The sequence below is a fragment of the Trifolium pratense genome, linkage group LG2, assembly GCF_020283565.1.
Source record: "Trifolium pratense cultivar HEN17-A07 linkage group LG2, ARS_RC_1.1, whole genome shotgun sequence".
NCBI classification, from domain to species: domain Eukaryota; kingdom Viridiplantae; phylum Streptophyta; class Magnoliopsida; order Fabales; family Fabaceae; genus Trifolium; species Trifolium pratense.
In genome coordinates this window covers 38,528,274-38,550,733 of record NC_060060.1, presented here as the reverse complement: position 1 = coordinate 38,550,733, position 22,460 = coordinate 38,528,274, and the positions used below count along the sequence as shown (strand labels likewise).

The 22,460-nt window shown below is 31.0% G+C and overlaps 4 protein-coding genes across 5 annotated transcripts; 2 read left to right on the top strand and 2 right to left on the bottom strand.

The window, feature by feature from the left end:
* The first annotated feature begins 2,296 nt into the window (after nt 1-2,296).
* On the top strand, nt 2,297-2,848 carry LOC123907184. The gene has a single exon (XM_045957339.1). It carries the CDS (start codon nt 2,318-2,320, stop codon nt 2,639-2,641), a length of 324 nt encoding a protein of 107 aa, XP_045813295.1. The 5' UTR covers nt 2,297-2,317; the 3' UTR covers nt 2,642-2,848.
* Nucleotides 2,849-12,892: 10,044 nt separating this feature from the next.
* LOC123907183 lies at nt 12,893-14,018 on the top strand. Its single transcript, XM_045957338.1, has 2 exons — nt 12,893-13,273; nt 13,556-14,018. Exons 1-2 carry the CDS (start codon nt 13,177-13,179, stop codon nt 13,687-13,689), a joined length of 231 nt encoding a protein of 76 aa, XP_045813294.1. The 5' UTR covers nt 12,893-13,176; the 3' UTR covers nt 13,690-14,018.
* A 1,102-nt stretch (nt 14,019-15,120) lies between these two features.
* On the bottom strand, nt 15,121-18,618 carry LOC123907182 (chromatin structure-remodeling complex protein BSH). 2 transcript variants are annotated; one of them, XM_045957336.1, is made up of 11 exons: nt 18,354-18,601; nt 18,183-18,271; nt 18,020-18,114; nt 17,855-17,926; nt 17,676-17,723; nt 17,500-17,583; nt 17,087-17,125; nt 16,913-16,995; nt 16,743-16,805; nt 15,862-15,957; nt 15,121-15,557 (listed from the first exon to the last, which is right to left on the bottom strand). In XM_045957336.1, exons 1-11 carry the CDS (start codon nt 18,401-18,403, stop codon nt 15,533-15,535), a joined length of 744 nt encoding a protein of 247 aa, XP_045813292.1. In that variant the 5' UTR covers nt 18,404-18,601; the 3' UTR covers nt 15,121-15,532. The 2 variants fall into 2 exon arrangements, with proteins under 2 accessions (XP_045813292.1, XP_045813293.1); XM_045957337.1 differs by lacking the exon at nt 15,121-15,557 and having other exon boundaries at nt 15,689-15,957; nt 18,354-18,618.
* Nucleotides 18,619-20,553: 1,935 nt separating this feature from the next.
* On the bottom strand, nt 20,554-21,970 carry LOC123907181 (auxin-responsive protein IAA31). Its single transcript, XM_045957334.1, has 4 exons — nt 21,750-21,970; nt 21,447-21,661; nt 21,256-21,352; nt 20,554-21,049 (listed from the first exon to the last, which is right to left on the bottom strand). Exons 1-4 carry the CDS (start codon nt 21,920-21,922, stop codon nt 20,995-20,997), a joined length of 540 nt encoding a protein of 179 aa, XP_045813290.1. The 5' UTR covers nt 21,923-21,970; the 3' UTR covers nt 20,554-20,994.
* Between the last annotated feature and the right edge of the window lie 490 nt (nt 21,971-22,460).

The following is a 22,460-nucleotide window of genomic DNA, read 5'->3' as shown; positions in this document are numbered from 1 at the left end:
TATAAAATATTATATTATACTAGTTAAAGTTGAAAAGAAATAACCTCAAAGCTTCCTTTGAAATTTTCTTTTCTTTATAATATTAGTTCTAAATCTTTACCTTTATCCTTTTTGATAAATCTATACGGTACAATGTACAAAGTACACGGTCCAACTTTATATGTTCAAAAGAATTTTATTTAAGTATTATTTATAAGCACATTTTTTTATTGCTTTTAGGCATAGTTGCATTAGTTAATTTCTAGCTAATTATATAGGTGAAAAATTATAGCTAAGAAGATTAAATTCCCCCTATTGCAAACATCCTAATGTGAACAGAATAATCAAAGAGAATGGCTGTACACAACTTTCGTTGGACTACAACAACAAGCAAATATTATTTCCTCAATTGTATGTATTAATTGACATTAGAAATTTTATTCCAATATAAAGTTTTCTCTATAAAACCATTTAAATTGTTTGATTGAAAATGAAAAGAACATAGAAATGCTAGCTAGTGAGACCATGTTGCATTGGATACCCATGAAATATAAACACGTGTTCATTTAAAATTAAGATTATTGTAAAAAAAAAATTAAGATTAAGATTAAGTTGAACTTTGATAAATTGGCTTGTAAGATGAAAATTAAATTTATATCAAGTATTTTTTTTTTATAATGATCAAGTTTTTTTATAGACAAATATATTATGTGTTAATAAATTATTTTAGATATCTCAATTCTACTTATCCTTTAGATTACCATGATATTGGTACAAAGTTTTCACCGCTATTAACGATAATTAATCTTCGTCAAAAAACTTGTAGGCCATACAAAGTGGGTTCTCCCCTTCCGATTCTACCTATCTAACATGTCTTGGTATGTCTTGGTAATTAAGTTACATACAATAGTACTAATTAACTTAATTGGTGGAAATTTTCATAGAATTATTCACATTTATTGTTACCAAAGACATCCTAATCTTGTTGTTGAAGTAGTTACTCTCGGGTTCCAAGAAAGAGGAAAATCAAAAAAAAAAAAAGGATATTGAAGAAAGCCCACAGAAATTAATGGAAAGAAAAGTCATATAAACATACATTCAACAAAGTTAGGACTAAACACATTAATCTAATTCCATAGGCATTATATTACATATAAAGAAGGCATCTTTTGTGTGGGGGAAACAAAAGCAAACATGGGTAACAAAAAGGATGAACCGCATGCAAGTTCAGTCAATACAAGATGAGAGGACAATAACACTTGTGCTTTTTTCTTCTCTTTCTCAAGTTTTACAACTATGATAAATTGATAACCATTTTTTCTTGGGTACATGGTAATCAAACAATTCTTTCTCAAGTTTTACCCACTTCGGGTTGGTCTAGTGGTGTTGGCTTGGATCTTTGGAGTATGCTTCTCTTAATGTCTCAGGTTCGATTTCCTCTAGTGCTAATTTCGGTGGGCTAAATACATACAGAGCAAAAAAACTCTGGCTTTAAATGGGGCTCCCGCAAGTGAACGGTGAGATTGATCCTCTTGGATTAGTCGGTCCTAAGGCCGGATACCAAGTTTTCAAAAAAAAAAAATGATATTAATACAAAGTTTTCACCGTCGTTAGCGATGATTAATCTCCGTCGGAAAACTTGTGGGACACACAAAGTTTGTTCTCCCCTTCCAATCGAATTTTCTTCATACGTATGAGCCATATCGAACCCCTAATCACATGCTTAAGGGGACCAAAATCCTTACCATTTAGACCAATTTAATGTTGGTAATTGATAACCATTTTTATTAGTAATTCTTTAGAAGAGTAATTGTCATACTAGTTTATTTCACATAAATTAAAAATAAAGTATTATAAATGAAAGAAATAAAATAATAATTTTACTAAATACACGGTGAAGAATATTATTAATCATAGAGTAATTGGCAAAAAATAATTAAAATACATTGAAAACGGTTAAAAAGTTTCACATCAGTTGTAAGATGATCTGAATATATGTTTATAAGTGAGGTCAATTCTCACCTAATTAGAAGTTGGTTTTGTAGGGTTGAGTTAGACCCAACTTCCAATTATATGATGGTATCAGAGCCTCATCTACAATTTATTGGACCATCTGCTAACAAGTTTCTAATCAGACTATCTACCATTTATCCGCACTTCAAGTCCAATATTACTGAACACGAAGTGTATTAAAAAGTTTCACATTGATTGATAAGTGATGGTATAAAGTTGTTTATATTTTTGACCATAGAATATGATTATTTTTGTTGTACATGAAGAGATATTGCATTGCATGTGGCATTCACTTTCTTTTTGCTGTAGCCTATAAATATGAGCCATGCTAGCTAGCTACAATTCCATTCCAAGTTCAAACAAAAAGAAGAGAGACATTACACAACCTATAAGTTATCTTAGAGGTGAAGTTATGGCAGGTAAGAAATCATCTTCATTCTCCTTTTGTGGCATGTTGAAATCTTGCTTCTCAAGTGGAAGCAGAGATGATTACTATTGCTATGATGACAGTCGCAGAAGAGTGTTTGCAAGTGATGAAGACAGAGGTCGTTGGGTTGCTGAGCCTGGTATTGACAAGAAAGCATCTGCTTTCATTGCTAGATTCTATGAAAACCGTATCACTGATTCTGAGCAACAAATTGCATCTTAAGATTTTATTTATTTATTTATTTATTAAACTCCTTCTTCTTCATTAATGTTGTTTTCCAATAATCCCCTCCCCAAATGTAATCTAATGTAATGTAATGCTTAGTCAGTGTTATAATCTGAGGTATGAATTCAAACATGCTATAGCTGCAATAATGTGTTTTGTTATTACTTATTAATAAATAATATAAAATCACATTCATTTTTTTTTGTTTTGTTTTGATATCTTATATTCTTATCAATCCTTCTTTTTTTTATTTTATATACTACTTAGTTCTTGCACTAGATATAAGCCTTGATCGCGACATCGTTGGCAAGGAACAGAGTTGGCGCGGTCGATTATTTGAGAAAATTTAATATTTTGACTTCATTACAAGAAAGTAGAGCTTCTGTCACTAATTCACTGCATCAACTAATTTTTGATTAGGCCATTCATAGAAGCTATATATTATCTCAAAATGACTTGATTAAGATTACTAAACCAGATTACACATGCAAGGAAGAACTCAAGCAATTTGTATTACATTCTTGATAATATTTATAAATAATATTTTTTGGTACAACTATTTCTTCTTACTTAGGTATATCATGTAATTTCTAGTAAGCACATACATGAATGAAACTTTGCAGTCATATAGGTAGATAATCCTTATAACTTATACTTTTGTTGTGTGAATTTTGTAACTTGGTATTTCTACAGAAAAGTAGTAGATTCTCTTCCTTTGCATCAATCTTTATCCTTCAGCTTTTGGGACAACAGTAACACTCACTGTTTTGGTATTTATCCAGTTACCAGCATAACGAGGCTTATCTGACTGCACAACAAAGGGATATAAAAGTTATAATTAATAATCTCTTTTTTCTTAGAGTAAATTTTATTGTCTTTCTAATTAGTTTAGTGTAGAATTCCATAGATTGTTAGCTTGGTCTTCCCATCTTTCAAAATCCCTTACCATTTTTTTATTCATCATTTAAATTTCGAAATAGTTCATTCCAATCACTAACCTAAAATAAAAAATAAAATAGAAACTAGACACTCATTGTGAGCTAGAGTAGTGGGGTAAATTTTTATTACATTGAAATTGATGTGTAATTCGGCGGACGACCCAAATCAATAAGGCCTGGTAACATTTTATGTTTTTATATGGAGTCTAACTAATCTTTACAAAATTAGTTAGTAAGATGAGAGATGACACCGTAAAATGTTAGTGAGGTAGTGTGAGTGCCAAACACCACTGTTACTTGCATATACATTGAACTCTTAACTCTTTGAAACCATTGGCAAAGGTTGAATGGAATCATCCAAAAAAGTACATTAGAATGACTAGATACCATTTTATATTGGAATATCATTCCAGCAGCATCATTTACATCAACCAAATATTTAACCTTTGAATCACATGCCTTCTAAGTACAAAATTACTTTCAATGTCGGGAATTTAAGTCTAAATTTTATGCTATATGCTTGGTAAACTATAGCACATATTGCCATCAATTCAATTTTTCCTCACATGGCATGAGTTTTTACTACTTTTATTGGAAACTTATGAGAGGTGTAGTTATCATGCAAAATCTTCAGATTCTAACTTAGCCTAATATTGGAATATTTTACATAAACAGCTTTGATCGGGGTGGATTAGAGACGATGGTTGGTAAGATGGTGGCGCTACTCTTAATGTACCTGCAAACATTTTAATACTCAAGTCAGTATTTGATAGTTTGTCGGCACAATTAATGGATCATAGTCTGGCGCAAATGTCATGTAATAAGTGAAGTTTTAGGTAAATTAGGGTAAGTTCTAAGCGGTCATTGAGAGATTCTCGGCGCAGTTAGTCGATCATAGTCTGATGATGATGGTGATTAATCATTTGAGAAGAATACACTTTGGTAAGTTGGCAGCACAATGTCTTAGGGTGTGCATTAAGAATTGGGTAATATTGTTAGTGCAAGAGCATGAGTGCTACTGTTTGATTGTCGCATAGTTAAAATGACTACATAATCGGAGTAATTTCTAAGTTATCATTTTTTTAGCATGTGTCCAAAAGATGTGTTCAAATATATATGTTTATGCAAGAATTATTATGTGGTTAGTAAAAAATGGAAAGGACACAAAAATCTTATCATTTACTATCCAATGAGTCTTAGAAATTTGAAAGGTAGGGAAGGACCCTACTTATGCCCAAACCAAACAAAACAGAAAAGAAGAATACTAAAATAGAATAAAACAAAGGACGGTAATGTTAAAGCCTTAAAGGAATAAAATTTACTTGGTCATTAATTTTGGTGTGACAAAAAATGTTGAGTACGATTAATTAGTACTCATTGATCAATTCCTGAACTTTTTTTTTTGGACAGAAATCCATTCCTATATACATAAAATGGAATTTTCTCCCTTTTTATCTCTTCAGTTTCATCCTTTAAAAGTGAAATTAAAGTGTATTATTTTTTCTTTATGTTTTTGCCTTGTCCTCTTCTATTTTACTAACACACAAACAATGGAGAACATAATTCACATGTTGTTTTCTATCCTGTCTAGCAATTATTATTCGACCTTTTTATTTTTAAAATTCAAAAATTACGAATTACTTTAAAAACAAATCCCTGCAAAATGTGCCGTCAAAAAAAAAAAATCCCTGCAAAATGTACTGTTTTCCCCTCAAATATCATTTCATCATCATTTGTATATACTGTACCGTATATTAATTGAGAAAAACGTTTCTTTGTAGGTAGGGTTGGGAAAGGGCATACCAGGCTTTGACAGGTCTGAGTCTGGCATACGGTTTTTCTTCGAGCCTAAGCTTGGTCTAGGGCTTACCAATTGTTATTTTTTTTTACTGGCCTGAGCTTTTTAAAGTCTGGTCTGACCTTATAGCCTATTTAAAAGTCTGTGTTATATAAAGACCTCTATATAGTCTTTTTAAATAGGCCAAACAGGCCTTAAAGCCTATTTCACATTTAAATTTTTATAATTTCTACAACGTTAAGAAAAAGCTAATAAAATGATTAGCACAATAATTAAAAGCTAATAAAATAAGAAATACGATTACGACAAAGTCTATTAAGTATGCCATGATACAAATTGTTTGCTAAGCACTAATGTTTACCCGATGATTTGTGAATTGTGCTGAAATATTTTGTCTAAATAATATATTTTTTATTTGTAAATATATATATATATAAATAATATTTTTTTACAAGATATAAATAATATTATTAAATATAAACAGGTCGGCCTATCAGGCTTTGTAGGCTTTTTTAGAAGTCTGAGTCTGGCCTATTTATATAAATATGCTCTTTTTAAAGTCTGAGCCTGACATTTTTAATAAACAGGCCAGACTTCACTAGGCCGAAGCCCCCTGTAGGCTGTCTGGCCTATTCCCAACCCTATTTGTAGGTAAGCTTTTTTTTATTCATCAAATCTCAATTATTCATAATATTTTTTAAATAAATAAATAAATAAATAATGTGTGTATAATTTTTTTTAAAAAAAATTAATTATTTGAATTAAAAAATGCATGTTTAAATAAATATTCTTTTTTTTTTACATAGACAAAATGACAAAGTTATTATAAATTAACACATAAGTAAGGGAGTCGGGGTTCGAACCCCGGTCATGACGTTTAGTTTAACAATTTCGGCATTTGTTTGTCGGTGACAATATTCATTGGTTTCTTTACCACTAGATTATGCATAAACTGGACTAGAATTAAGTGCAGTCATAAAGTGTTGCAGTCGGGCAATCAGATATCAATAATCATTCGATCAAGATTAGATAGTTTTAATTTAAGTGCAATATTTTTTTTTTTTAAAAAAAAACATTTTTTAGACCGTCCGATTGAACGGTCACAAAAGTTGCTTAATTGCACCTAATAATTTCCTGCATATATAAATCTCATAGTAAACAAATTATCTCTGATGCAGGCGGGTTTTTTGGTTTAAAAAAAGTAACGATGAATAAACATCACACCTAAAGCATACACAAAGAGAATAAAAGACATATCACGAGGAACATTTTGTAGAAAAAGTAAAGTTTATATTGAATAAAAAAACGCAGAGAATCACGATATCACGTATAAGGATTCTAATCCCCTAATTAAGTCTATCTTAAGTTTAAGTTTCGAAAATAAAAAAAAGCTTAGAAGTGAAGACTATTATATAAATGGGTGATTCAGATTTTGCAAGATATATTTATCATCAAAGATTTGATGAATGCATTTTTTTTTTTGTCAAGTAGCCTAGATTTATTGAATACACGGTTTCAAAACAAAGATTAACATGGCACAATAGTGTGATCGAGCTAGAAGGAATTTTATTTGAGCCATCAATTAATAGGAATTTTATTTTGATTCCTCCAAGGACTAATATGACATGATAGTGTCCAACACTTTCATAGATTAAGGTGGTACTACTATTTACTTATTATTCATTAATTTCCTATCCAAAAAAAGGAACTGTTGATAAGATATATAAGAGCAATGATGATGAGAATGAATAAGGTATATGATCAAGAAAATGACCATTAATAAAACGTGATGTAGGGATATACATTTCCCTACCTTGTGAGACAACAAAGACATAATCATGTTCTTAGACTCAGCTCTTATTAAAAAGGAAATAGATAATATTAATGGTAGACAACCCTGTATGTATATTATTGAATTGTGGTTGTTCCTTTCCTTGAGTCTTTGTTAATGGGGCATTGTGTTTGTGTTTTTGTTTTTAATTAAAAAAATAGAAATGGAGAGGAGCACATTATACGTACGGCACCTCATCATTCACTTTGCTCACCCTCCTTTAGGACCTTTTTTATGTCTTCTTCTTTGACCCATTATTACAATGTTTGGGCCCATCTTTAGTATGGTTCAAAATATGTGCCATAAACTATACTCCACCACAAATTTATACCTCATTGATATTTTTAATTTTCAATCTAAAAAATGATACTCTCAAAATTTTACCAAAAAAAATATAAAGATAAAGATAATTATTTGAATTTTTATTTGAACATAACTCATCTTGCAAAGTTGTCTTAATAGTAAGGCATGTCACTCTTAAAATCATTTTAGGGGACTTATCTCTTTATATTATGAGACGTGAGATATTTCCTAATTCCTAAATAGAATTTCAAACACACCAAATACTATTGGACTCTTGGTACATTAGTAATATATAGGGTGTGTGACCCAATTGAATATGTTATAGTTAGGGGTGTAAATACTAAATAGACAGTCAATTTTTCTTTTAGAAGTCTAAATAAGCTAACATGTTATACTAAACTTAAAAGTAGGTGCTTCAAAAAAAAAGTAGGTGCTTAAAAAAAAAACCTTAAAAGTAGGTCATACTGAAGTTTAAAATTAAGTTTTAAGACAGGTAACATGATTGACTTATATCTTAAAAAATTTGTATAGGTCAAAATTGAACCTTCCAAAACCTGATTATTATGATACAATATTAAAATGTTAGGAGCTACATTTCATCACGCCTATGCTAAGAAAACTCCCTCATATTTTGGAAGTGTACATTCAAAGCATTTACAAATTGTTCTAAATTAGTTTTTTTAAAAGCGAATTGATGTAAAGCCACTATGTTTGGACTAGTGACGAAGGGTTTGGACAATATACATGAAATCCTGAGTTCGATTCTCAACTCCATTGTAAACAAAAAAAAAGTGAATTGATGTTGGGATGTTTTAAAGTAACCGCCTAGATTGTTGACTTATACTAACTTAACTTTACAAAATTAATTTGTAAAATAAATTTACTATTTTTTCATAAACTATTTTCAAATTTTATCTATTTTTAATGCGAGATTTAATAATTTTTTTTGTTCGAGTTGTTTAGTGTTGGTTGTTAATGATTTTTGCTCTACAAACTCACAACAAAAAAGAAGACTCGTTTTAATCTCCTAACAAAAACCATAAAATCTAATTCGATCTTAAAAAAAAAAAAAACAATTGTTAGTCCTTAAAAGAGAAAAAAAGTCTTAAACAAGGTCTCTAAATAAACCACCTTTAAAAAAAGAGAAAATTAGTCCCTAACAATAATAAAAAAATGAACAACTTAGTCCCTAAAAATTTTAAAGAGATAATTTATTCTTCAATAAATCCTTTTTCTGGTTTTTTCATCTTTTACAAATTATTTTTGAGTAATTAATTACTATTTTTTTTTTGGCTTTCACCCTCCAGTTCCTAGGAGAAGGGGGTCATAGTAGTCCAAAATTCGAGACGAATTCTAACATCAAATGGTTCCACTCCCCTTCCAAATGCAGTAGTATATTGTCTACTACGTAACATGTAACCTCATTATCAAAATGTTCAAGCCACTCTTTAGGCCGGTTCATAAAACGTGGCATAAACTATTCTCCACCCGATATTTATACTTCATCAAGACTCAAGAGGGTGTTTGGATGACCATTAAAAAATAATAATATTTAATTTAAATATAAAAATTATGTTGCATATAAAAAACATAAATATCTTCGACTAGTGGTGATAGGTTTAATCCTCAACTCCATTGTAAACAAAAATAATATACTATGTTTGACAATACCAAATTTTTCGGGATAGTTATGCGGCTAGTCTTGGTTGTTTTGCTAAGAATCTTTCAGGCTGAGATTGTTAGGGTGATGATAGCTGCTAACATAATGGGTTTAAATTTACTCTGGATTGAGACTGATTTTACTCTGGTCACACTTGCTTTCAAGAATCCTTTTATGATTTTTTGGTTCCATCACAATCGTTGGTTTAAATTGTGTTTTAGTATCTCGCATATTTATAAAGAAGGCGTCAAGACAATCAATGTGTTGATGATATCGCCCCTCTTAGATTGCAAATTCAAGACTCTCAATGTGGGACATGGTTCCTAATAATATTAGTTGTGCTTTCGGTAGAAATAAATTTGATTTGCCATAATATGAATTTTGTTAACCTCTTTTGGAGCACCACACTTTTTTGCTCTACACCTGATTTTTCCTATAAATTTTACAAGATTTTTAATGAGATAGTTGTATTTGTTAGCTCCCACTTGAATATTGGTTAGTCCCCCCTAAGATTTCTTTTATCTTTTTTCTCTTTTTAATATATTTAAGAGTTAGCTTATTTGTAAAAATAAGTAAAGGGTGCAACATAACATGTCTTTATTTCTCCTACTAAACATTCTCCATTTGCCTTAAAAATTAGGGTGCTCGCGGTTTGGTTCGGTTTTGAGCATAAAAGTCATCCTAACTACGAGATAAAAATGCATGCAGTTCGGTTTTGTTCGGTTGGTTTTTAAAAAGTCATTCAAACCAAACCAATGCGGTTAGGGTTGGTTCGGTTTGTGCGGTTTGTCACGATATAAAAAATATGACAATATTTCCAACTTGTTACAAAATAAACATAGAAAAATTTAATTTATTTTATTGTTTATATGATACAATGCATATACAGATATTTCATATACATAATAACTTATTTTTAATATCAATAATATAGTTCTGGATCGCATTAAATGATATGCTTTGACAGCCTACTGTTTTATAGACTCAATTTGGGTTGATTGCTAATAGTTGATAGAGTTAAGTTAAGTATTGCGGTTTGGTTTGGTTTTCTGAAATGAAAATTGCAAACCAAACCGTGCAGTTTAGAAGAAAAATGATTTGTGCGGTTAATTTTTTTTTTTGAAGAAGCTAAATTAGCCCACCCAAATTGGCGCCAGAGAGAATCGAACCTCAGACCTCAAGAGGAGCACACTCCCAGGTCCCAAGTGGGTTTGTGCGGTTAAAATTAAATGCGATTTTTTGCGGTTTTGGTTTGGATTGTTTCGGTTTACGGTTTTACTTTTGGATTGGTTCGGATACGATCACCCCTACTTAAAATAATTATATCGATCCAAACTATCTAAAACATCACTTGATAAGCATTACTTTTTTATCAATGTACGAAAGATAAATCAATTTGAACCCAAAAGAATGAAGCATTGCTCCCACTTTTCTTGTATAAAAAACCAAAGATGAAATGGTAAATAACCAATATGTTGTGTTACATTTGATAAATAATTGAATCTCTTAACCATGTGATAATCAAACATTTCATAGTTAATGAATATGCATGAAGGAACATAAGTTAGGAAGGCTTACATGAATCTAATATTTGGAGGGATTAATCTCAAACCATGTCAAAGTAAACAAACATGCATTCACCAAAGATGTAATGTAACATTACAAAGTGGAAAAGTAAGGCCGACAAAATTAAAGACCAAACATGTAGTATGTCTACATGTGAAAACCACCTCCACCAATCATCTCAACTGTTTCTTAATCAAATGTGTTATTTTAAGTGAAAGATGTTATGAAACATTAACCATCCCACCAATAATTTTCACTATTCTTTGATCACTTGTCAGTCAGTCACATGATAGATCATTAGATTGCATGTGAAAAGGAATAAACCATGTCTAAACTCCAACTAGATTCATTACAAAATTGAAAATTAAAAGATCAACTATTTGCAATAAGATCAAAAACATAAACAGCATAATTAATATACTATTACATTGATATATTTTCTCTCCATAAGTCATTACTACAACTAAATAAGAATGTCATGAGTTAAATTTTTCTCACTAACAAAAATAAAAACTACTAACATTTATATAAATTTTAAAAAACAAACAAAACTAATACACGATATAAAGATTAAAGTGGTAGAGAATGAATTAATGCAAAAAAGGAAATGTCAGTATCATAAGATTAGATTATTTATGGGGTTCCAGATTCCCTAAGATATGGCAATATTTTTTTAGGTAGATAAAAGAAATGATAAATTCGTTATAAACTTACGGATATAATTATTCGGGAGAATTTAAGTTTGATTTTTGGTAGAAACAATTTTTTGTTAGACTTTACTAACCTCACGGCTAAATTCTGGATTATCAGGCCCCTATCTCTTGGGAACTAGAGGGTTAATACCCAAAAAAATTCACATACACGAGGATGAGACAATGTTCAAACCCACAATTATGACATTCGACCTAACAATTTCAATATGTTTTACTAGTTGAACTAAAACTTGTAGACGTAATATTTTATCTCTCAATATATGTTGCTTTCGATGTAACCATATTGCTAATTTAATCAAATGATTTTTATGGTGATGGAACCAATTGACCAGACACAGGATGGAGATTTTCAAACCAAATTAAGCTGCATTTAACAATTGATTAATACTGTAGCATTATTTAAATTGGCTATTATATATTATGTCTTTGTCAACCCATGATTATAAAATCAACTCACCGTCGCACTAGTGTTCACATTTAACAATACAAAGTCTTTATAAATTAATTTATTTATGCAAATGTTCATCAAACTATGAATTTTCTAAGACTAGATTTCCATAGCTGAAATATAGACACACTATTAATGTCAAAATTGGGTGCTAGATGGAGCTGAAAATGAATTGCCTTTAGCTTGGATACCCCACAAAGGGTTGGTTTATTTGTTTCTATGTGTTGTTGCATCTTCCACGTTTCCACTCCCATATCTCATCAATATCATGAATTTGAATTGCCTTAGGTAGGTAATTCGCCGCATTCATGCAGTCAGTATATCAGTATTTATTTGATCAAAATCAGACCGTTCAAGTTTAAATATAAATTTTGTTCAAAATCAAGCGGAATATCAATAGTGAAAACTAAACATGTGTTTAATTTCAATTCTTTCCGTTGCCATTGCATATCTAGTATCCCATTTTCCGTTAAAACAAGAATTTAAGAATAGTAGCTTTATAAAAAACGCACAAACCTCTAACTCATTTTCACCGCGATTCCAAACACATGCTAGGTCTTGCCCTACTCAATTCAATTAGTACAAAGTGTTCAAAATTTACCGACCTGAATTAGGGTCCATCTCTTCACACAACCACAGTAACAATTTTGTTTTCCCTAAAAAGTTAAAATAAAATCACACAAAAGACAACTTTAAATTTTAGCATATCTACTCATCAAGTAGTCTTGCCCCCTAGTAGAAACGTGTCAATTGAAGAACAAAGAAAAGTTAAGGAAAGACAAAATTATGCATTGAAGGTAAAGAAGAAAAAAAAAATGTTACACTTAATTAACATAGTAGCATATGATAGGACCTTCCATTTTCATTGAATGAAAAGGCTAAGATTAAACTTTAATTGGTAGAGAAAAGTAAAAGGGTCCACCATATTATTATTAATTAAATAAAATAGTAGAATCCAATTGAAAAGATTTTCACGTGTAAGTTGATGTACCATGTGCTTGTGTTCAGTAGCTCCTAGCTTTGATGAGAGAGAGATAAGAGAAGTCAATAAAAAGGAGTGATGTTCCTTCTATCAAATTAACCTCATCTCACGGATCTTGCTTTGTTCCTCTCTTTCTTTCTCTTTGTTTTTCTGTTCCTCCATCTTCCCACTTATTTTATTAATCTTCTTTCTATATGTATATTATTATTATTATTATATAAAAGGCCTAGAGAATACATTCATTGCAAAGATAAGGTATTAGCATATTCAAAAGCTTTGTTATCTCAAAAAAAATGGCTTCTTGGAAGAAAACCATCACTACACCATTCAAAAAAGCTTGTACTTTCTTTAAGGAACAACCCACAAGGGATCATAAGAAGTCTCAAACAGGTTTGTTTCTACATCCCTTTCCACAATCTTAATTTCTTCACTTAATTAGATTTAGACCCTTCACAAATTTTAAATTTTTTTACTTTTTTATTTATTAGTTTTCACATAAATAAAAATAAAATACTTCTTGTATGATAACTATTTAAATGGTATATTGTCAGTTAAAATTGTACTTTTTTAATTATTATTTTACTGAAAAAAATTGTACTTTTATAGAACAAAAAAATTTGTACTTTTAAGGCCACACCATTTAATTCATTTTTTTTTTCTAATTATTTGCAGAGCAAGAGAGACGTATAATGGATCTGCAAGGTGAAGTAATGGCATGTGGATATGAAGATGTTCAAGTTATGTGGTCAATGCTGGATAGGACCAAATCCACAGCTACAGAGTGTAACATAACTTCTTCAACATGAAATTACTCAAATGCCCTTTTCAATCAAGAAACCAATTGAGAAGTCCAAGTGCATAAATTAGCTAATGTTTTTTTTATATGCTAATTAATGTTAAGGTCATAGTTGTTGCTATGATGAATGTAATGAAAATTAAGATATTTGATATGTGCCCCTTTTTCTTTGAGGAAGAATTAAGGTGGCGGTTTTAGTTTTTAGCAACATTTTCCTTCCTAGTCAAAATGTTATGGTAGTAGTACTTGTTGGGAATCCCTGTGATTGGTGATAGAAAATCATGGTGAGATTTTTTTATTGAAATGAAAAGTACTAGTAGATTGTTTTTTGCTCTCTGATCTATGTTGACTGTTTCCCTCTTTGAGGGTTCAATTAGTTTAATTTTCCTATACTCCGTAAAATATAGATACTCTTCGAATTAGGGATATTCTGATGTCGGATATATGTTGTTTCTAACACCGTCACGACAACAACACTCATGTTTATATTAAATATTGTCATTTTTTAAAATTATTATTATTGTCGATGCATCAATGTATCATGTCTCGTGTCAATGTGTATATTTATAGTTAATTTTAGCCTTATGTGTGATTCTTTGACAATGTTTGTTTTAATAAGGAAAAAAATGGTGAGAGAAAGTAGTAAAAAGAAAATCAAAATGTAAAAAGAAGAAGATATTTTTGTGATCCTATGATCTGAAAATCAGATATTTGTAATCACTAGTACTTTGTAGGGTCCAAAATGTTGATAGAAGTTCCTTCAATAATCATGATAAACAATTAAACAAGTTATGATGATGTTTTGTGTAAGTGTAGGTGTAGGACCGTCGGCAAACTAAAAGAATTGTACCTTCTATTATGATTTTTTTAATTTTTTTTAAATGTACTTGGTGAATCAATTATTAAATTTTGACTGAAAGATGTATCAATATTTTATATGTATGTTGTCTTGATTGTGGGTGCTAATTTAATACTTTTGTAGTTAAAAGTAATTTTTCCCCAAGCACAAAAGTAATTAACAGTAGCTAATCATTTTGTTTGTGTGGCAAGAGCAAGACTGATACATATGATGAAAGGTTGCAATGTAATTGTTGTTATGCAGAGAAATGAAACATATCTGGTTTGGTTCTTATGTTCATCGAATGTTGTAGTGGTGCATAGGGCCATAACTTGTGGATAAAATTGTTGTGGGACAATATATATTATGTTGACATGTTTCAACAAGGTTTGGGAGGCCAAGGTTAATTTGTTGCACCAAATGTGTGGTGTGCATAAAGCATCATGTGGTAATGGAGGATAATGGAAGGTTTGGTGTAGTGCATAGTGCTGAGTATGTGAGTGATGTTTCAACTAATGTTACTCTGGCCGCATATGAGTAAGGCCTAATGTTTGGTTGTCAAAAATTAGATGAAATACTATATAAATATGCACACATTAAAACCCATTTTAGTAATTTACTCACTCGAAAACAATTTTGATCCAAACTATTCAAAGAATAATATATATTAGATAGAAATCACTTTTGATGGAGAGGTATCCAAGCCAAAATCAATTTTCGCCACCACAAAACCAAACACACTTAATCATATTTAAGACGCTCTCACACACTAATAATAGCTTGTTTGGATCTACAACATGGTCGTGATTTTTGTAAAGCTGGAATTTGTGGCTTTGAGTCTGCTGTCTGGTGTGACCACATTTTAAACAAAAAAAGGCAAACACGTGGTAAAGGCGAACACCTCTACTAACACATATTTGAACTTTAGATCATGTTGCAAAAGACTGGTCCCTTTCGCAAAACCAGCATATATTGGGGAATCCATCTCCAGTTTTAATACCTTCGTTTGGTCTGATTAAATATTATTTGATATGGATCCCCTGCAAGTTTATATTTCACCCTTCAGAACTAATCTTATTCCAAGCTAAGACATATTTTAAGAGTTGAGATCCCTTCAGTTTGATGAAAACTTGAACCTTATACCTAAAGTTTCATTTTGGTACAGAAGATATAACAGAAGAAACAGTGCATAAAGCAAATGATGACAATATGCTGAACCATTGATTGCTGGTCTTATAAATAAAACCAACTACTATACATGAAAATAACTTCAACTACAACATTAGAAGTATACTCTCTATTTAACTAACTGATAAGGCGTGGTTGATTAGAGGGCCAATTCACCTGAAATTTCTCTCTTCCTTTGCTTCAAGGAGATCAACTTCTTCATTGGATAGAAGATCCACAATGGGTTCATATACATCCCACTCCTTTCTTTTCCTGATGCATTCAACCAAAACAGCCAAATCATGTGAAGTTCTCAATTTGAACTTTATAAGCCATAAAATAAAATACAAACATAATCTTGTCAGGGTATTTTTTAACCAAAAATTGCAAATAGGTTTGAATCAAACATGCAAAAATAGCCTTGTTCTTGTGTGTTTAAACTAAGCTAAAATTGCAAACAGGTAGCAAATGAAGTGTAGTAAAAACATTATGCAGACAAAACACATGCGAGCAATTAATAAAGCAGTCACTTTTGTTCACAAGTAATGTTGTACATCTAGGATCGAAGAAAATTGCAATTTATTTTTAATCTAGGATCGAACAATTTCGCTATGCAACTGTGCTGTAGTGCCAATATAGCCTTCAATTGACAACATTTTATACTAAATTTCGCATCACTGTTTGATAAAAAATGAACTAATAGAAATTTAAAGGTATACAAATTGTAAACATATATATAAGACTAAAGGAATTTAATTACATTGGCTATCTCCAATGCTTTTATTCTAGTCCACCATTTTTTCAGCAGTTTTTCTTCTTAATTGACATTTAACAGTTTGTTTTTTGTTCTTAGTTGCGTAGAGCCGCATTATGCCGCTGCTTAGCTGGGTTTCGACTTTTGATGCTTATAAATTAAATAATATTAAAAAGAAGAATTTTAACTACGCTAGCACCATGACTAGCAGTAGTTCAAGATGGTGAAATGATAATATAAATGTTCAGTAGCAATTGTTGAATTTCAGCTAACAAGAGCACACAAATTTATGAAACCCACTTACCGAACAACACTTGATTTAATACCAAATAACTTGACCAAGTCCACTGCTACAGCACCTCCTTTGCTGTCAAAAGTGATAAATAATAGATTAGGGACACGTATATACTCTGAGTTTATAGTAAAAATGCATTTATCACATCAACTGAACTTAGGATAGAGGTGTAAAAAAACCTGACTGGAGTAAAGTCAGCCCCTCGACGACCCTTCTTGCTTAATCTGCTTTCTCTTGCTGAAACCACACTTTGAATTGCAATCTGAATATGAAAATGTATTAAGCTGATGATAAATGAGCGATATATATAACACAAAGACATGATAAATTAATCGACCAATAGAATGAATGACCTCATAAAGCTGTTCTCTGATGGCAAAGGCAACAGCTGGCTGCAAAACAGTAGTATTTTGGTGTTTAGTATGTTTCACATTTCAAGGTTTGTGTGCTTATGGCTTATGCATGTGTATTGTGTGTGTGTAGGAGAGAGTCCTACATTAACATAATAATTTTTTTTTAAAGTTTAAACTGACAAAAAGGAATTGACAGTGTAATTTTTCCAACTACCGATATCATATGATGTTCCGAGGAAGAAAGCTAATAGAAAATAACATAAAGTTGGAATAAGTTGAGATTTCAGTGGTTATTCTTTGTTGCGAGCAGACAATTTGAACAATGTTTCATAATAATGGGTAATGTTAGTGGTTGAAGGGAGTATAACAAATTATTTAATTACTTACTACTAGCAATAGTTAGATATACTTACTCCAACCTCAGGATCCTGAATGTCCATGTCTCTGCAGAAGATTCTTGCAAACTCTTCAGGATCACTATCGAAATTATTCAAGTCCTGGAATTTAGACACATACATGGTGAAGAAACAAAGCAGAAGGTAACAGTTTGAATGTTATAATACAGTGTCCTTCCTTAGTGCAATCTTACCCATAAAAATTGATCCTTTACAAGTGTATGATTTACACGAAGATCGAGCTGTAAAAATGAAACAACAAAATTTAGGTATATTACAGTGTTCTCCCTTGAGAAATGCTTAAAGTACATGAAAGGAGTGATAAGAATCTATGTAGAGTTGAATGGAAGCAACAAGAAAGAAAGAGAGAGACCTTGATGGGGAGAATCTTGTCTCCAGCATACATATCTTGGCCGTCGTAGGATCGAAATTCAGCTAGCTGAGACTGATAGAGAGAAAAAGGCAAATAAATAAATAAATAAATAAATGAAGTGGAAATGCAAATTGTAATGAAGTAGTAGTTAGTTTAGTTAGTTACTTGAATGGATTGAGCAATCTGAGTAACAAAAGGGGGAGGTAGCTTCAAATCTTTAACAGTCCTTTTAGCAAACACAACAATCTCTGAATCCGGATCTACAAAATATATCATTTAATTAATCTAATCTAATCAATTAAGAATTGAGAATATTAATAATAATTACCAGAAGGGTTCCAAGTGAAAGCATCCTTGTATCTATGACCGTCGATTTCAATGTCAAGTCGAATGGGAACTAGGTTTTCCGAAGTTGGCCTGTGTCAGTGTGTAAAAGTGATTACACATTCATTCATTCATTGATTACACATTCAAAAGAAAGAAAGAAGAAGAAACTTACATCCTGAACTTAACGGGGTTTCGGTAGAAACTGGAAAGAGGGGTTTTCATCTTCAATCTCAATCAAATGATATGATGGATGGGAAAGAGGAACACGCCGAAGACAAATACTCTCTTCCTCCGATTTTCAATCCTTACCACCGCGCGGGAGGGAGGGAGGGACCCACTACTACGGTACTACCTCCGTTCTGCTAACTATTACACCCCCACGCCTGTTGCTTCTTTTTATTTTTTTTTTTGAGAAAAAACCAACTTATGAAAAAATAAAAACAAACAAATTTGTCAGAAAAAACAAATAAACGGGCTAACTAAAGGACGCGAGCTCAAAACTGAGGCTCAGCCTGCCAAAAATAACGGGATAAACGGGCTGGCTTGACGGGTTGGGCCTGTTTTGCCACCCCTAGTTCTAGGTTATTTTTTACTCTGGAGTCAACAAAAATCGAATTTACAATCTCATATATATTATTTATCTATTGTAGTTTAATTTAGCAAAATTATTTTTGTGGTGTTTTAAGTTTAACATTTTTCTTTGAATTGATGTTTTATTTTTTTTCTCTCTTTCTTCGGATTGGTGTTTTAAATTAAAAAGGAGTAAAAAAAATATAAAAAAGAGTATTATATTTAGAGATTGAGGTAGTATTATGTAGCGGAGAAATCCGCTACATATGTAGTGGACGTTATAAAAATGAATTTTCATGTAACATGTTTTTTTTCTCAATATTCCTCATTTTAACAATGTCCGTTATTTAAGTAGCGGAATGGTAAAATGAGAAATACGTAGTACGCCTGAGTAATAGATAGAATGAGAAAAGTAAATCTCATCCCTTTCAAGGTGAATGCGGCAAAATCTTTGTTGCAGCCGCAGGAATCCAATTTCTTTTAAAAATGTTTATGAAGGTAAAAAGGAAAGTTGTTAGTGATGATGGGCCGAAAGTAATGGGCCAGATGAATGCATCTATAATTTTGGAGAAATCTCCCCCTACCCCCGATCTATGTACCTCTTACCCCTATAAAATATTTCTTTTTTTAATAAATAAACTATTTGAATCATAATCACCTAAATTACCCTGCATTTGAATATATAGAAAAACATTCTTGACACAATTTTTTGATTACTTGGCCAACTCCACATTCAAATTTTTTAGAATTCTGGAAAATTGATTTTCGAGTTTATCACAATAACACAATTTTTTGAATTGTTTTAGAATATTTTTATAGTAACTAAATATGTTATCTTATATTTAAATGTGTCCCATGAGGCCTAAACATGATATAGATTAGGTCTTAGTTCCTTGTCGATCAATATGGAATATTATCAACCTAAACACAATTAATTAGCAATGCATACATAAATAACAAATAGTGAGAAATAACATAGCAAACAATCAAGACAATGAGCCAATGACAATCTACAAGAAATGGTATGGGATATAAAATACAAATAGAGATAAGAAATGGTATCTATTCCATATCCACTAAATTGGAAGGAGAAGCAAAATTGGAGGAGTTGGTTGATGGGATAAGATGAAATAGTTTTGTTCCATACTATTCATTTTTTAGAAACAAATCAAACTATAGATAACGACTTCTTACCACTCTATTCATTCGATTCTATCTTATTTCATTAATGTAAATAAAAACATAAGTTTCAATCTCATTGTTATTTCACACTCACAAACTTAGTCCTTTTTAAAATCATTATAGTTTAAAGGGTAAAATATAAATAAATAAAAAATGTTTACAACAATGTCCATAGCCATTATGTTGTAATGTATCCAACAAAGCAAAGCACATCAAAGTAGAGACAGCAGAAAAAGCACACCTAGGGGAAATTAATTAGGAAAATTGTAGCTGCTTTTCATTGTTTCACTTTTATTATCTTTGTAATTTTTGAGCTACACATGGACTTTGAGTATTTAGTACTTCAACCGATAAAGGTTGTTCTTCGCGCATCACATTGCTCACATAAAAAATACTACGAAAAGATATTTTTTGATAAAATTTATACTACTGACCACATATCTCTCGATAGAATTTATACTATTGAAAGATATATTCTAATAAAATATGTACTACTAGAAGATATCTTATGATGGATGAGGAGACATATGACGGATTCTGATCAAATCACGAAGAGATGTGTAATCATCGCAAGTAATCATAGGTAAGATCCATGAAATAAAGACCATACCTAATTGTTACAAAAAATAATTGAGCTAGTTCCACACCTTAAGCTTGAAATAATCATAAAAGATAGACAACAGAAAAGAATATTCATATGCATTGTTGGTAAGATTGATCAAAGGAAGATGCTATTCAATATACCAATCAAATTTGTAAAAATTAAGCTATAGTTCCAAAAACTAGCTGGAAATTAACTTAGTAGACCCAATCATAAAATTAAACAGAGAGATTAATTAATTTACTCTGTACTAGCTAGCTAGCTATTCACTAAATTGACAACTAGGTGAGAAGCTATACATCTATGTTTTTGGGTTTATATAGCAATCATATATGATAATCATCATTGAAACCAAATTTTTGTGGAATTTCTACTAATTTCACCCACCCCAAACTAATTAATAATTAGGACAAAAATTTATGAACAGTGAAAATTGATGAGTAGCATGTGCCTTGAGAGATTAGCAGCTGTTAGCTCTTGTGATCTTCAGCCTCTTCACACTTGACAAAAACATCCTGCATTAATTGCATAATTTGTCAACATAATGAAAATGTAGATGTCATTGTTGATGAATGTTGACATTTTATTTTAAGGTTTTTAATTTTTATATCACTTAGTCTCGACCACTTCGATCTAGCGCAAGTGGTTGGTACACAGTGTGCGTTTGAATATTGTAAATTTCGAAATACGAGATTAATCCTACTAAAAGAAAAAAACTTACTCCCAAGGAACATCTCCAACCATCATCCAATCTCCTTCTTGATCCTCATAAGTTAGAACATGAAAATTCCAAGAATTAAGTGGTTGAGAATTAGGAGCTGCAGGAAAAAAAAAAAACAATTATTATATATGGTGGTAAGGTCCAAAAGAAGAAAATAAATTTGATGAAAGATTGGTTAATTGAATGCTTACAGAGAATAATTGTCTTAAACATATGACAAAGAGCTTGAACAAGTCCATCATAGTTATGATGTTCAAGCAGATTTAATTTTCGACCAATTGGAATTCCTTCCATATAAACTTTGACAAATAAAGATCTTTGATGATGAATATGATTTTGTTTCTCAACAATGATGTTTCTTCTCAATACTGACTTATTAACTGGTGGCCAAGCAAATGTTTCCTCTCTGAAATATATAACATTACTACTTAAGATGAAAATTAAGTAACAAAAGTGCATAGAAATTAATATGAAAGATTTAGAAATGTACATACCTTGGTGTTGTTGAATTGAATGGTAATTGAGATGGAGAAGAAGGAGAGATGCTAAGACCAAGTTTGAGATCAGTGCTTAAATCAGTTCTGTTTCTGCAGCAGTTGCTATATTTGTTACTATCTATTGAAGAAGATGAAGATGAAGAGGATTGAGTTTGTTCTAATGTTTCCATCTTTTTCAATCAATGTATGTAATTGAATTAATGCTCAAAAGAAAAGCTGTCACCTTAGGTTCCTTATATATATATATAAGGGACAAACCATCATTGTGGTGCTAGTAACTCTATGTATAAAAATTGTAAATATATTTATTAGTTATTTTTGTTTATTATATATTATTGATCAATTTTTTTGGGACACATGATATTAGTATGAAGTCTCTACTACCGTAATGACTAATATGTGTCGGGGAACTTGTGGAGCACATAAAGTGAGTTCTCACCTCCCAACTAAATTTTCTCCATGGTCAAAAATTTGATTATTGACTCTCACCTATGAAAATAATTTGGTTAAAAGTGGGATCGACCATAATCATTCATATCAATATCAGCATTAATCACCACTCAACCAACGATTTATTTTCATTTATATAACTTTTTTTATATAAAAGTATAATTAGAAGGTGGTTTAATTAAGAGAGTGATGTATACAGAGAGAGAATGAAAAGCAAAGCCAAGTCAGAAAATGAGATGAGTCACAATGGTTATGATT